This window comes from Petaurus breviceps, unplaced genomic scaffold (genome assembly GCF_028583685.1).
Source record: "Petaurus breviceps papuanus isolate PSGF00001 unplaced genomic scaffold, PetGlider_PUasm1.0 90195, whole genome shotgun sequence".
NCBI classification, from domain to species: domain Eukaryota; kingdom Metazoa; phylum Chordata; class Mammalia; order Diprotodontia; family Petauridae; genus Petaurus; species Petaurus breviceps.
In genome coordinates, this window is record NW_027187192.1 from 306774 (window position 1) to 323026 (window position 16253).

The window sequence follows — 16253 nt, forward strand, 5'->3', positions numbered from 1 at the left end:
CCACTGTGCTTCAAGAAATGGCAAAAGGGATTATTTCAGAGAAAATTGGGATGAGCCTCTGCAAAGTGAAGCAGCCAGAACCAGGAGAATAATTTAAACAATGATATTATAAAGAAAAACAACTCTGAAAGACTAAAGATTTATGAACTAATGCAAAGATTACCCAGAATTCCAGAGTTGCCAATGATGAAGCATACTACTCACCTCCTGTAAGACATTACTTTCAACAATACCTGGCACGTAGTAGGTGCTTAATGAATGTTTGTTGACTGACTGACTGATGGACTCAAGATGTAAAATAAGACCTTTTTTTGGACATGGCCAAGTAGGAATTTTCTTTTGCTCAACCAATATTTGTTACAGTGGCCTTTTTTTTTTCCTTTTCTCAATAGGGGTGTGGAGAAGTGGGAGGGAGAGAAACTAGGTTTTTGTTAATTGTTAGGAACCAAATTTATTTAGATTTAATAGTATTTTTTTCCAATTTTATGAAAGACAATTTTTAGTTTTTGTTTTTACAAGGTTCTGAGTTCCAAATTTTTCTCCTTCCCCCTTTCTAAAATGATAAGCTATTTGATATAGATCATATATGTGCAATCATGTATAACATTTCCATATTAGTCACAGTTGTGAAAGAAGAAACAGACCAAGAGGAAAAAAATACGAAAAAAAATAAGGTAAGCAAAAAAAGTCTGCTTCAATTTGCATTCAGACTTCAACAGTTCTTTGGCTAGATGTGGATAGCATTTTCTATCATGAGTCCTTTTGTAATTGTCTTGGATCATTGTATTGCTGAGAAGAGCTAAGTCATTCATAGTTGATTGTCACATACTGTTGCTGTCACTGTGTACAATGAGAAAAATTTTTTTAAAGGTCAGGGAAACTGAGGCAGGAAGAAAGCATTTTATATTTAAATTTCACCTGGTGTTAGGCAGCCAGGTGTAGTAAAGTATAATAGAAGTGAAGTCAGAGATGTTGGTTTGGAATTCTGCTGCTTTTTCACAACTCTTCCTTTCTGGTTTAAGTCTCATATTGTGTGAAATAAGGGGGTTCAAAGCAGATAATGTCTGGGAGACTTCCAGATCTAAATTCTGTAGTTTCAGTCTTCTTTCTGCCCCACCCCCTACTTGGGGAATGCCTTTGTTAGAGGCAAAACATAGTAACATTGATGGCACTTTTAAAGTTTTCAAAATTGCAGGAGGGAAACTGGTATAGGGGATAGAGAGTAGCCCTCAGAACTAAGAAGAAAAACACTTAATCTCTTCCCACCCAAAGCATCAAAGATTATGAATTTTCAGAGAAAATGTAAACCTGTGTTGGTAGAGTTTCCCCACCTGAGCTTTCTATACTTCAGTCCATATCCTTTAAAGTTTTCAAGGATAAAGTATTGGACTGGGAAGTAGAAAGAACTGGGTTTGGACATCCTCTACATTTTTCGAGGGTCGCTGGAAATCCTTTGGCGTGCCCATAAGTAGCCCACTGGCCACAGGTTGTGCAGACCTGGACTAGATGGTCTCTAAAACCACTTTCAGGCCTAATTTGTGGTACTTGAGTGTATTGTAGCTACACAAACAACCCTTTTTGTGAAGGTATTACAGGCGTTACTACTTTTATTGGAAACTTAGCCAAAGAACATGCTTCATCATCAACAGTATAGCTGTAGAAGTGCCCATAGATGGATCATCATGCCTCCTCCCATGCCACAAATGATGAAACAAGCCCAGAACAGGGAAGAGATTTGTCCAAGACCACTCAGGAAATTAAGGGGCAGAACTACCATGATTTGAACCCAGGTTTCCTGACTTCACAATCAATGCTCTTATCTGACTTAGCCAATACTTTGCCTCCCTAACCTTGCTGGGCCCTTCACACCAAACAGCCAAGTAGGAAGGAGTCAATTCTTGCTCTGCTGTACATTGTGTTTAAAGAGTCCAGAACCCTCACTTTAATTTCAATATGTGTTAAATACAATTGAATTGAACTCTGACTTTGGTCTCTGTGGCGTTCATTGTTCCATCATCTACCATCTATACAAATGTCTCCCATGCTTATTTCATCACTGGCTTTCTCCTTGCTTTTAGTCTAATTTTCTCATTTGCCTGATGTGGGAAGTCCACTGGAGTTGGGAGACCCAACTTCAATACTACCTCTATGACCTTGGGCAAAGAACTTTTCCCTTTCTAAGCCTCAATTTCCCTCTCTGTCAAATGATCTCTGAGGTCCTCAGAGAGGAAGTTTTTAACATGGAGTCTATGAGCTTTTAAAAAATATTTCGATAATTTTATTCCAAAATATTTGGTTTCCTTTGCAATCTGTATCTTTTATACATTTAAAAACATTCTTCTGAGAAGGGGGCCCCCAGATTGCCAAAAGGTTCTTTGAGAAACAGAAAGGGTTAAGAGCTCCTGTCTTAGGCAGCTCCAAGTTCTTCTCTAACCCTAAGGATATATGAGAACAGCATCTATTTTTTTTTTAGTATCTCACTAACTTGGTGAAAAACTCTTACCTCTGATGTCTTTACCTCAGTGTTTACTTTGTACAAAGTGCCATTGGGTAGGCAAAGGCCTACCCATTGCCTAGGCAAAGACAAAGGTGAAACCACTCTCTAGAAGCTTACATTCTACTGTGGGGATAGAAAGTGTACATGAGGGGAAAAAAATCCAAGAGAAATACAAAGTAATGAAAAATGTCAAGGAGAGAATGTCATGACTGGGGAAATTAGCAAAGGCACTAGAGCTGAGTTTGAAGGAAGATTATGAGTCAGAGGGGAGGGGGGGCAGAGAAGAGAGGGATGAAATATCATATTACATGCAGGAAATTGTTACCAGCCTAGTTTGGAACAGAAAGCCAATGAGGTCAAGTTCTATAAGGAAGCCTGGAGAGGTAGGTGGGGGCCAGATTGTGGAGGGGTTTAAATGCCTGGTGGGGAAGTTTTTCTTTTGTTCTGGAGGCAGGTACAGAGCCATGGATCCCTGAGTAGGAGGGTGACATGGGCTGATCCATGTTTAAGGATTAGCATTGTGGAGGATGGATGCATCCTTAAGAGAAGAGACTGGTTGCAGAGAGGCCAAGGCGTAATTGCAACAGTCCAGGCAAAAAGTCCCCTCTTTATGGTATGGTAAAGAGAGCGGTGGAGCTGAGGGCCAGCCTCTGATATTAATACTACTACCCTCACATCTCCTGGTCTTCAATATCACTTCCCTACAACTTACTAGTTGTCTAAGCTTGTCCCTCAGGCTCAGTTTCCTCACCTATCAAAGGAGGGTAAAAAATATACCAGTTACTTCACAGGGTGTTTGGGACATAATATAATCCACAAATCAGTGTGACTTTGGGCAAATACATTCACATCTTTGGGTCTCAGTTTCCTCATCAGCAAAATGAGTAAGTTGGACTAGAGTGATTTCTAAAATCTCTTCCACCTGTGATTCTTTTATTTCTCATAATATTTCTTCTCTTGTCCCCTTTGTCTAGAGAAGCAGGAGCTGATAAACTAATCTAGTGGGCAGCTCAGTGACTTGGACAATGGAGTGCCAGGGTTGAAGTCAGGAAAACTCTTCTCCCTGAAGTCAAATCTGGCTTCAGACACTTATTAACTGTGTGACCCTGAGCAAATCACTTAACCCTGTTTGCCTCAGTTTCTTCATCTGTCAAATGAGAAGGAAATGGTAAACCACTCCAGTATCTTTGCTAAGAAAACCCCGAATGGGGTCACCGAGAGTAGGACAAGACTCAACAACAAGCTAATCTAGCCTGGGTTTCCTTTAAGGTTATCTCAGAAACCCCTCCCTTTGGGAAGTCTTCCTGGATCTTTCAGCTTTAGTGACCTCTACCTTCAGATTATCTTGAATTTTCTTATTTCTGTAAATGTTTCCTCTTCTGGAGAATGAAAGCTCCTTGACGGCAGGAACTGCTTTTTTTGTACTGTCTTTGTATTGTCCAGGGCCTACTGAGATGCCTTGCAAAAATAACATTTATAATTAATTAATTAATAATGCTAACTGATAGTGCTTGAAAGTTTATAAAGCACTTGACTGATATCATCCTGCTTTTTTGAGCCTTGCAACAAAGTGATGAGGTAAGTGCTCTAGGGACTAACATCCCTATTTTATGAGGAATGATGAGACAAGTTCAGTGAAATTCAGTGACTTTCAATGTGATCTCATCAAGTCAAGAGTTCCCTCAAATGAAACAGATCTAATCTTATCCATGTTTGACCACATTCTCCCAAAAGTTGGCTGCAAGGGGCAGAGCCAACATATTGGAAGACTTCCTCGATTCCTCCTGACGTTTTCAGGGCGCCAGTGGAGCTCTCTGGCTGCTCAGCTGTCACCCTCACTCTTTACGCATGAACAGGCCATCTCTTCTTCCTCTTGTCCAGTGGTTTTTTGACATTTCTTTGCTCTTGTTGGCAGAGGTCCTCACTGGTTTGGTGTTGCAGCCAGCCCACACCTGTCATGTTCCTTTCTGATGATCTCTGTGTAATATTCCTCTTTAATTCTTTAAGGACAGTGATTTTTCTTATCCATTTATGTTGCCACATAGTAACACAAATGGTAAATATCAGTATTGAAAAGACAGACCCTTGCTTTGGGGAAGCTTGAGGTCAGTAAGAGAGGCATGCAGTTCTTGAGAAGCAGTCTAGTCTGTCTTCATCCTTTTAACCCTGAGACCAGCTCACAACCCATCTATAGTCTATCCCAGACAGACACACACACTTGGGACAACACTAGAGGGTGTCCAAACAAATGCACGTCAAAATCTGGCAAAAAACATTTTTCCTCCACTTTTTTTTAATGAAACTAATAATAATTGCAGTTGCTTCAGAAGTGGGATTTTCCAGGGCATCCTGTCTCTTCCTCTAGCATTTATCCACTCTACCACTCAACTGAATTAAGTCTTGGTAATCTCAAATTCATCCAACTGTTGTAATTTGAAGGGGCAGCATTCCAGAACTCCACTACATTTATAGTTTATTTTTTTTTCTCTTTTAACAAACCATCACTAGTCTGTTTGTTTTAAAGGCTTTATTTTATTTTAAGCTTTCTGTATTTGCAAAAGAAACTTTAAACAAACAGAACAAAACCACTTAATTATGCACATGATGTGACCAAATTATCTTGTTATACAGTTGTCAGTTATATTAAATAAAATATTAGTACCAATGCTCTCTTTAGGCTCAAATCTGACAGAAGCAATTTTATTTAATATTAATATTACATTACTTAATTCAAGACGTATCTGGCTTGGAAAAAAGAGGTGTCCAAAATGACATGGTTTCTTGTGCCCTCCAACGCGACTATGTATCACAAGATGATTTCACGTAACATTTTTAAGAATCTTGAACAAGGAAAAGAGAGGTCAAAATAACATCTGGATTGATATTCAAGAAGGGAAGGGAAGAAATACATAGATAGCATCTGCCATGTGTGGGGCTAAGTACTTTGCACATATTATCTCATTTTATCCTAATAACAATCCTCTGAGGTTGGTGTTATTATTATTTCTCATCTTATAGTGGAGGAAAATAGGACAAACAGAGGCTAAGTGATTTGCCCACATTCATACAGCTACTAAGTATCTTAGGCTGAATTTGAAGTTAGGTCTTCCTGACTCCAGGCCCAGCACTCTAGTGTACCATTTAGATGCCTCTAAAGAACATACAGTTTGTGAAGGGTGTGTGTGTGTATGTGTGTATCTATCTATCTATCTATCTATCTATCCATATAGTATATATGTATGTGTGTATGTAGTATATTATGTCATATCTATGATGGATACATGTATCTATGGTATATCTAGTAGTAAATCTATACATATATGTATGTGTATACATATTTATATTTGTATGTATTTGAGTAATTTGAGCAATAGCAAATTTCTATCCCAACCCTCATGGACCATTACTTTCAAGGAATCAATGGAGTTCTTCCTAGAGAATCAGAACTCAATAGGAGAGGTTGCTTCCCTTTCCATGGAGGAGGGTTTTTTCCTTGGTTGGGTCCTGGAGCCAATAGCTTCAAGGTTGGAGGAGATTGCTTAGCTTTAATTCATCTCCCAAGAAAGGCCATTAGATTTTGCACTACCCATTTTCCTAAAGAGAAAGGTTTAGAAATTGTATTTCTTAGCATTTCTAGAGAAATTAAAAATGAAGTTTTAATGTGCTTTTACATTTATTATTCCTATATCCTCCTCCTTATTCTGCTGCTTGAACATGGAAAGATACCCTAATAAACATTTTTGCTCTCTTCTTCTCACTTCCAGTCTCAAACTTTAAACCCAGTTCACTCTGAAGCTCATAGATTGGACCACAATAGGTTGCTGCTCAAGTTCCACTTAATGGCTGTATTTTGGGCCCTCATAGCTTAGAGTGAATGTCTATGGTAACTGTTTCTCTTTGGAACAGCAACCCTGACGGTCTTCTCCTCCCAGCTTGGATTTTTTTACTTCTTTTTTTTTTTAATTACAGGGGCAATCCCTGGACTCACTTCTTAAAGAGGCCTATTCATTGAATGGGCATTACCTCACTCTAAGTGAGAACCTGAAAAGGCCTTTGCCTAAAAGAACTAGGGTCTCCCATTGCATCCTGGGTCATCTTCAGTCATCCTGATGAATATCTGGTTACTGGATCCAGATGACTCTGGAGGAGAAAGTGAGGCTGGTGACCTTGCAAAAATATGTCAACTGAAGTCATGTCATCATTTCCCTGATGTCATGGTCATCTTCAAAAACAAAGAACAAACACAACCTGCCTTCCCTTTTCACGGTCTCTCCACAGATAATTAAGTCCCTAGTCATTTCCCCCTCTGTGTGGCTCAATCTTTTTCATTGAGCCTAGCTCCAGCTTCTCAGCCCTTCAGGAAAAAGACTACCACTCAAAGCATCTCTGTGCTTTGATAACTTTGTCCTTTAGTTTAAGATCTTCTGGTGACTTCTTCTGCTTCTCATTCTATGATAGTTCCTGGGGGTCCTTCCTCCTCCAGGCTTTGTCAGTTTCCTCCTCTTTTCTGCCTTCCTAGACACTGTCTCCTATCACCTTCTTAAGTCACTTCTTCTACCAACTCCGCCTTAAGCTACCACCTGCTTGCTTTTTTGGATGGGGATAGGGCTGGACCTTCAATTTCTTAGATATAAGGAATTCCCAGATGGGGAACTCTCTCTAGCAATGCCTGGCAGCACCTTCTCTGCAATTTATAATAGTCTTTGAGTAAAGGTTTTTAACCTTTTTTGTGTGTGGTAGGCTCCTTTGGAAGTCTACAGAAGCCTATGAAATAAGGTTTTTAAATGTATAAAATAAATAGAATTACAAAGGAAACTGTTTATACTGAAATTGTTGTTAGGTCATTTTTTTGAGCGTTTGTTCAGTCATTTTTTCCCCCAGTACTGTCCAACTCTTCATGACCCTGTTTGGAGTTTTCTTGGCAGAAATACTGTTTTGCATTTCCTTCTCCAACTTGCTTCACAGATGAGGAAACTGAGGCAAACAGGGTGAAGTCAGGGTCACAAGGACACTTTCAAGGTCTCCCTTAAGAACTTTGGAATTGATTATGTGACGTGGGAGACACTGGCACAGGTCCTCTCATCATGGTGTGCCCACATCAGAGAAGATGCTGTGCTCTATCAGCATAGCGGAATTCAGATAGCTCAAAGGCAACTCAGGATGTGCCAATTTGGAGTAGCCATCTCAGATGTTCACACAGGCTATTTGTGCGCCATCTGTGGTAGAGCATTCTGAGCCCATATTGGTCTGATCAGCCACAGTCAGACACATTGAAGCTTGTTTCTAGTGTAGTGACGTCATTCTGGTCCTCTTCGAGAAGAAGGACAGCCAACCAGTTTGAAGTCATGTTTGAACTGGGGAAGATGAGTCTTTCTGGCTTCAGGCGCTGGCTCTATCCTCTCCATCCATTATGCCACCTAGCGGCCCTATACTGAAGTAGAGTTATCAAACTATTTTAAAACAAGTCCATTAAGTTGCTGTGGCAGAAAGATGCTTAAAATGAAGAGAGAGGTTAAGTAATTTGCCCAGGGGCCTGCAGTTAAAGGAGGGTCCTGATTCCAGGTCTTCCTGGTCACAAGGCCGGCTCTTAATCTACTTAACCACAGGGTCTCTCCTTGTTGTTGTCAGAATTTAGTTTAAATTCTTCCTTTTCTGGGGACACTTTCCCAACAAAATGATCAGAATCTTTTTCATTTGTTTGTTTTTTTTTACTACTTGTTTCTTACTGCTTAATAATGCTTCCTATTTTACCTTCTCCCTACCTGAAAATTCTTCAGTATTTACCTGTGGGAGGAGAAAAAATGAAACTAGCTATAAGCCATCTTCTCAGTGTCTCTTCAAGGGTAGGGTCTGTCTTTAGTACTGACTTCTGTATAGCACTTACTCTACTTAGTGAAATGCATTGGAGGGCACTTGGTGAGAAATCTTCTGATCCAAGGATCCCAGGACTGGCTGAGGTAGGCCCAGTGATGAGGGAGGGGTCTGTTGTTCCCCTGGATTGGATACGCACTAAGCATCCCGTCCAACAAGCTCTATTAAGCTCATATCATGTTTCAGACACTGTGAATTCAAAGACAAAGATGAAAAACCAATCTCTGCCCTCCAAGAGCTTCTGTTCTGCTTGGGGGGGGGGGGTGGTGGCAGGATGTAAACAGGTAAACAAATGTCAATTTGAGAAGAAGAGATGAGCAATAGTTTCCATGGAGATGGTGACCCCTGGGCTGGACCTGAAGGAAGCCAGGGGAACCCGGAGGTGAAGTCAGGAAGAAGCAGGTCTCAGGCCTGGGGGCAGTTTGAGCAAAGGCCTGGTCAAAAAGAGATGGAATGCTGAGTTTAGAGAGCATCAAAGTAGGCCAGTATGGCTTGGAAAATACATGTGTGTCTATATCTATAGGTAATATTGTAGATACATATTATATACATACAGAGATACATTATATATGTGTGTATACATCTATCTGAACCCAGTGTTAATTATACACACATACATTATAGACTAATGTGGAGGGGAGAGAGAGGTTGACTTGAGATTACGTTTTATAAATCGGTAATATTAACAATCATTTTATAAACTTTCAGGTTTACAAAACACTTTTATGTACATTATCTCATGATTCAGATCAAAAAACTTGGTCAAGGTTAAATCTGGGGGTTTGAAAGGAATTCGGGCCATCAGTCTAACTCTTACAGCCACTGTAAGCAGACTGACGAAGGGTCCAAGTAGCTGAAATGTTCAGCCTTAGACCACATCGTCAGTGAAAAGAGTTGGAATGTTTATTTGTTGTGGGTTTTTTGTCTTTGTTTTTGTTTTTTTGCTAATGACTCCTTCGGGTAGGGGTTAGTGGATGAGTAGCGCCTAACGGGAGCTCTGGGTGATTTGGAGGTGTTTGTTACCAAGCCTGGGGCTCCATTCGCCGTCCCTAATCCTGGAGTCCGCCCTTCTTTAGCCCTGCGTCAGGGCTGGTGTCAGGACTGAAATGTGGAAATTGATGATTGTGACTGTACGTAGGCACTGCTCTGCATTCTCCTCTCCCTCCCTTCATTCCACCTTGCTTTCCCCCTTTCTCTTTTGTCTTCCTGTCACCTTGTCTTCTGAGTGGCCTTCCCTTTCTCCACGCGTCTCGGCTTTTGCCTCCCTAATTCCCCAGCGGCTCCCTTTCTCGCCATGATGCTCCTAGGGACGAGCCGCTTCGTCCTCTTGATCCCCAGCCACCCGGCTGTGCTCCCCGCATCGGTCCCACAGTCTCTGCCCCCTCCCTGCCTCCCTCCCGGCCCGCCCCCTGTGTCTCCCAGCCCTGCTCTGACGTGGGAGGGGGGGGGGCTGGGGGCTGGATGACTCACAGTGTTATGAGGCAGCTCCACAACATACAGCCACATTCACCCACAGACAGAGCCCGAGCAGGAGAGACCCCCCCACACACCCCTTTGGCCCCCAGCGCTCGATCCGGCCCCCTGCCAGCGTGCCCCGGGCCCAGGCCCTTTGGGACCCACGTCCCCTTCCCGATCGAAGGCGAAAAAAAAAAAAAAAAGGAAGAGAGAAGAGAGACATATACATACGGAGATCTCTGGAGCAGACCTCAAGGTGAGAGGGCAGCTCCAATCGGATTTTTTTTTCTTTTCAAATTTCCTCGCTCTGCGGCGCTTTGATCTTCTTTGCAAATGCATTATTCATCCAGCCGCCCTTTGTCCTCTCTTCGCTCCCTGCCTGCCTGCCTGCCTCCCTCCCGCGCCCCCTTCATTCTCCTCCGCGCTTTCTCTTGCCTCTCTTTTGGGCATCTTGCAAGCCCGGTCCAGCTCCGCATCTTCCCCAGGCTTTCTTCCCCCCGCCCCCCCTCCAACTTTAGCTGCGGGGGTGATCCGTGATGCTTATTGTTTGGCGGATGAGATTTGGCCAGCTAGGGAGGAAAAAAACCCTCCAGATCCTGGCCTCCCCAAGCGAGTGGACAGCACTCCAAGTGATTGGGGCGGGAGGGGATGGGGGTGGGGTGGGGGCACTGAGACCTCCGGGCTGACGAGAAGCTCCTTTGTGCTCTCCGTGCCCCCCCCCCCAGTTTTTTTTTTTTTTCAATGAGGCACGGGATTAGCATCTGGTCCTAGAGCTCTGCTGTAAGGCTATCAGGGTGGCTGGATTCCTTCCCTCCTCTCCTCCCTCCCTTTCTCCCCACCTCCTCCAGTCCAGCCCCATCTCATATTAGGGCAGAAAATCCTCTTCCCGCCGCTTGGCTTGCTCTCCTGTTGTTTTCAACCTGCTTTCTCGCTGTTATTTGAGAGGGGGAATAATAGATGCAGTCTCCCCATCCCTATTCTTGTCACTTTTTCCATTATCCTCTGATGTTTGCCGTTGTCTCCACCTTCCTGGGGGCGGGGGTTATGAAGGGACTGATTAAAGGAGAAGGTCTGGGGCACTCCAAAGTGCTTGGAGGTTTGTGATCTCCTGGAGCAGAACAGTTGGCAGGCGAGCTGAAGTCAAGGAGATGAAGGAGAAATTGAAAAGCCGTCCAATAAAAGGAGCTGAAGTTGAAGGCTAATTGGACTATTCTGGAGTACAAAGTCACCCTGAATACAACAGCCGATCTTCCTACCTGGATCATATGTAGTGAGAGAAGAGTCCCTAATGGATGTGATCTGTGAGCCAGTGGGGAAGTCTGACTCTTGGAGGGGCAAATAGCAACCTTTAGGAGACAATCTGAAGGATGGAGCTGTGGGTGTTGGTGTTGGAGGTGGGAGGCACTGTCCTGAGGTAAGGGAATACTGTTCTCCTCTGGCTTGATCTGAGTAGTGGAGCCTTTTCTCAGCACCTAAGACCTGCCTGTATCCCTCCAAGCAACTTGTACTTCCAGATTAGCCCTCAGCCAGGCCCTTTGAAGTGAACCACACAGTCTGCCTCCTCATGACGCCAACCCGAGAGCATGTATTACCCTATTTCTTCTCTCCACCGACGTAGGGCTGGACTCTCACTGGAAGTGAGCATTCGTCTTCCAAATCCCTCTTCCCTTCTTTATTCTAGTACTGTAGTTAATTCTTTGCTTTCCCACAGTGTCATTTCTGCATGTCCCTGTTTCAGTACTTCAGAGGGCTGTCATTTTGTCGTACTCAATACACCAGTGTGTGTTGAGACCCCTCTACCAGCTAGTGACTGGTCTTTAAAAAGCCATTATCTTGTAGCTAACTTGGTCATGTGGTCTTGAATACTGATACAACCAAGATCCACAAGTCTCTGGCCAGGGCCATACTCAAAGCCTTTCCAGTTTGATAGAACCCATCAAAGCTGAGCCTCAGATGACAGCCTTGGAGGTTCCAGGACACCCTCCAGACCAAGATGGGCCATGGAGGAAGGGTTTTGGATGGAAGTGTTGTAACTTCACAATGTTAACAAGATGAGACCCACTCCTTTGTGGGAAACTTCAGCTAGTCTCCCAAACAAGCCTTTCTAGAACAAGAGTCCTGGATCCATCAACTTGTTATGAAGGCTTTATTTACCCTTTCCAACTTTCTGTGCACATGCTCCTATGGGGGGTGGGGAGGAGAAGTTGTGGGGACAGAGCAGAGAGGAGAGAATCTTTCCGGTTTTCTGGGTGCATGATGGACATCGGTCACTCAAGACAAAAGGAATGGTACTTTTGAACCAAATGCTTCAGAAAGAGAACTCACAGGGCATACGATACCCATCACTAAGAGTGCTGCATCCCCAGAGGTGATCCTTGCTACCGAGGAGCTAGGATCTGCGACGTTCTTCCTCCTAGTGGCGAAAGAGAACTCAACAATGTGAAACAGTGGGAAAGCAGGAAAACTGTGTGCGTGTGTTCGGCAGCGCGCCGCGCCACTCCCCCCTCCCTTCCCACGCGTGGCCGCGCCACCCCCCCCCCGCGCGCCGCGCCACCCCCCTCCCCCACGCACATAGCCTGTCTTCTCGAAGTCTTGGCACCACCTTTCCACCCTCACATGGAAATGGTGTTTGTGGGGAATGTTGTGAATTGAAAATGAGAGGATGGGGACCAAGAAAAGAAATTAAGCATCTCAACTTTGAAAAGGGCCAAGTCTGCACCTGGATGTAGCCGTGATTGAGAGCTACTCAGATGAACGCACAGCCAAGAAGACGCTTGCCAGTGCTGGGGCTCCTGAGCATCCTGCCTCTTATTGTAGAAAAGTTAGGGAGGCTACTGCTAGCCTCCTCCTCCCCAGCCCAAGTAGTGACTTCCTGACTCGTGCCAGGAGACAGAATCAGAATCAAGGGGATGGGAGAAATAAAGCAAAGTCTCCTAGAAAAGAAAAGGGCTAGGCTTGGAGGCAGAAGGAGACAGCAGGGGAGGGGGAATGGTCACCAGGAAACCAGTGGCAGAATCCCCTGCCATCCCGGGAGAGGCTCTTACCTGACTGCCTCAGTGCTCTCCTTATGTACCCCTTCCCCTCTTCCTAGGTGACCTTCATTTCTACCTGGTTCTCGTCTGGGGGGGCCCTGGTTGGGCAGCCCCCCCACATTTCTCCTGCCCTGAAACACGGCTCTAGCCAACCTGCTTCGCTGCTTCACCTGCGATCGCCTGTGTGGGGGCTGCACGGCGCCAGCCCCCCCTGCCCGGCAGGGCATTGCCCTCCAGCCCGTCATGCCCAGCTGCGAGCCTGGCCCGGGCCCTGCCTGCCTCCCTACCAAGACCTTCCGAAGCTATCTGCCGCGGTGTCATCGTACGTACAGCTGTGTTCACTGCCGGGCACACCTGGCCAAGCACGATGAGCTCATCTCCAAGGTATGGAGAGAAGGACCCAAATTCTCCCTTCCCCTCCAAACCGTGAGGGACCTTTTCCCCAGCCAGGACCCTACCTATCTGAACATCACCAGGAGGTTGCTGACCAGTCCTGATCAAAACTTCCTCCCTCATCTGTGGCATTGAGGGGGAACAGGTGGCGGGGCCATGGGGTCCCTGGTGGTCACTCTCTATCCTGTGTCTCCACAGTCCTTCCAGGGGAGCCATGGCCGGGCCTACCTGTTTAACTCTGTGTGAGTCTCCCTCTTTCCTTGTTTTTTGTTTTTTCCCTGTGGAGCAAGGGGCTTCAGGGTCAAGTACCCCCTAGCAATCAGAGGGAAGTAAACAGGTGTTGCAACTCCTTTACCCAACAGTGGGACAAAAGTCCCTCTTTGTACCCTTGTAGCAGAGGAGCCTGGCCTGTGGTTCTCCCAGGAATTAGCACATGGGAGGGCTGAGATACTAGACAGATCATTGGAGAAAGTAGTTCCCAGGGATCAACCAAAAAGGGGTGGGTGGGTCTCAAGAAAGGTATTTCCAGGTTTCCGGGGATAGATCCTTCTAGAGAGGATCCCTATGGGTTGGTCAGGGGGCTGACCTGAGTAACAGACCCCCTCCCCTTCTTCGTGGCTGTGCTGGGCCCTCCTGTTTCCTGAGACAGGGTCAACGTGGGCTGTGGGCCAGCTGAACAGCGACTCCTGCTCACTGGCCTCCACTCTGTGGCTGACATCTTCTGTGAGAGCTGCAAAACCACCCTGGGCTGGAAATATGTAAGTATTCTGGGAACAGGACCCCTGCTCCCTGAGGTGAGCCAGCTATCCCCTCCCAACTTCCAAGGCCCCCATTGCCCTCCAAGCCACATGCCATTGTTTGAGGCTTCAGGGAAGTACCTACTGCTATGGTGCCAAAGGTGCTGGGAAGGGGTCCTGTGGGCCTAGAGGGAGTCCTGGAGCCCCTCCCATTCACTTCTTCCCACTCTACCAGGAGCAAGCCTTTGAGACAAGCCAGAAGTACAAGGAGGGGAAGTACATCATTGAAATGTCGCACATGGTGAAGGACAACGGCTGGGACTGAGGGGCTCAGGCAGGATGCCCCATCCGCATGCCCCACTCCCTGCCCCCATACCTTGCCCCTGGCCTCGACATGCTGTCCATCCTAGCACCAGTACTGTCCTACCCGTGCCCCCCTGGGGAAAACTCGGCTCTGTCTAGCCCCTCCACCCCACCACATCCCTATGAAGGCCCCTTTGGGAACAGGGGTCTGGGCTGATCTGGGGTATCCTGGGGGGGTGCTCAAGGGACAGGAGTAATGGATGGCAGTGGGGGGTAGAAAAAGTTGGGGTGAGGTTCTGGTTCCAGAGCCACAGAATTCAGATCCTTCTGCCCTTGGGGTGTTTGGATGTTGGGAACTGGCAGGGCAGAACCTCTCCTTCCAGTATGCAGAGGTTCAGATACGGCATAGCCCCCATATACTTGGGCAAAGAACTGTTGCTGAGGCATACAGAGACCCACCTGAGATGATGGGAGGTCCTAGGCCACAGGCCTCAGTTGTTGGAGCGAGACTGTCCTCCAGCTCTGGGAGCTAACAGCTTCAGAGTGTGATTGGAGCAGAAAGGCCTCCCCAGGGGCAGAGAAGACCTCAATCCCAAGTCCTTGGAAGACAGGAGGATCATGGGATTTCCATTTCACTTGGCACTTGTTAGTTTACCTTGGCACTAATGAGGCACTTTTGCATATATAATCTTTGCCATTGGGTTGGGTGGGGGAGGCTGCCCCCGTGACTTCCCTCCCCAGCTGGCTTTGTCACCAGGGGGCCACACGAGCCTATTGCTTCCTGGGACTCAGACAACTGGGAACGAGGTGGGAAATCAGTGCCACAGGCCGGACTTTCCTGTGGCTGCCACCAGCGCACGAAACTTTTGTATTAAAGTGTTTGAGTTTATTTTTAATAAAAATGGGAAAAAAAAAAAAGTTGAGTGCAGAGGTTTGCACTTTCTACCTGTGGTACCCACGCCAGAAGCAGGCTCCTCCTCTGTAGAAGAAGGGCTTATAAACACATATTTCCCTTGATGCCCACCAGGGGGCAGCAGAACTCCTTTGCTAGTAGGAGACCCAGCTCCAGTCTTTATCTGGCCCAAGGGTTTTACTACAAGGTGTTAGGTACCCTGTGATTTGTGCTGGCCCCTTGGAGTCCTAGCATTCATTCTGTGCTGGAGGCTGGGGTGGTTGTGACTTCCTGCATGCAGGTATGCCTGACTTTGAGTCTGGGAAAATGATGAGATCCGAGTTTAGAGATCCTTCTTGATTCAAATTGATTCTCAGGATATTGGTAACATTTGTATAGTGCTTCAAGTTTAGTGAAGCCCTTTACAAATAGCACCTCATTTTATCCTCACAGCAACCTTGGGAGGTAGGTGCATGAGGAAACTAAGGCATAGAGAAGTTAATTGACTTGACCAAGGTCACACAGCTTAATGAGGTCAGATGTCACATTGGAATTCAGGTCTTCCTTTCAGATAGTTGTCTCTAGCCACTTTGCTGCTGCTAGGGGTCACAGACACTACTTTAGGCTTTAAAAACAAAATCATCAGTAAAGATTCTACCCACAATCAGCAGAAACTGGAAAGCAGTGGCTCACAGTTGTGGTATCACTGGGACTCAGTTTGGACTCATTCCATCACTGGGGTACTTTAGATGCACTAATCAGTACTTGAAGGGCTTGGGGGATGGTACCAATCACAACCATATAGTCTGAGTGAGGAATTGGAAGGGATATTGAAAGTCATCTCATTCATTTCCTACCTGAAGCATAAATTGAAGCATTTCATTAAAAAGTTCCAGGACCTACTTGGTCTCCGCTGGTTGGTCAACAAGCATTGATTAAGCACCTACTATGTACCAGGCACTGTGCTCTAAGTGCTGTGGATTCAAAGAAAGGCAAAAAAAAAGTCCCTGCTCTCAAGGAGCTCAGTCTTCATCACTTTATTCTCCTACAAATCAAATGAACCCAAACCCATT

General features: G+C 45.5%; 1 protein-coding gene and 1 long non-coding RNA gene across 3 annotated transcripts; one reads left to right on the top strand and one right to left on the bottom strand.

Moving 5' to 3' along the window:
* Positions 1–8212: 8212 nt before the first annotated feature.
* Positions 8213–11332, bottom strand: LOC138176795 (uncharacterized). The gene is made up of 2 exons (XR_011172388.1): positions 10055–11332; positions 8213–8802 (listed from the first exon to the last, which is right to left on the bottom strand). It is a non-coding gene; the product is annotated as an uncharacterized lncRNA (long non-coding RNA).
* Positions 9820–15206, top strand: YPEL4 (yippee like 4). Of its 2 annotated transcripts, XM_069107682.1 has the most exons (5): positions 9824–10079; positions 12915–13239; positions 13447–13490; positions 13898–14006; positions 14221–15206. In XM_069107682.1, exons 2-5 carry the CDS (start codon positions 13099–13101, stop codon positions 14308–14310), a joined length of 384 nt encoding a protein of 127 aa, XP_068963783.1. In that variant the 5' UTR covers positions 9824–10079; positions 12915–13098; the 3' UTR covers positions 14311–15206. The 2 variants fall into 2 exon arrangements, with proteins under 2 accessions (XP_068963781.1, XP_068963783.1); XM_069107680.1 differs by lacking the exon at positions 14221–15206 and having other exon boundaries at positions 9820–10079; positions 13898–14210.
* The last annotated feature ends 1047 nt before the right edge of the window (positions 15207–16253 follow it).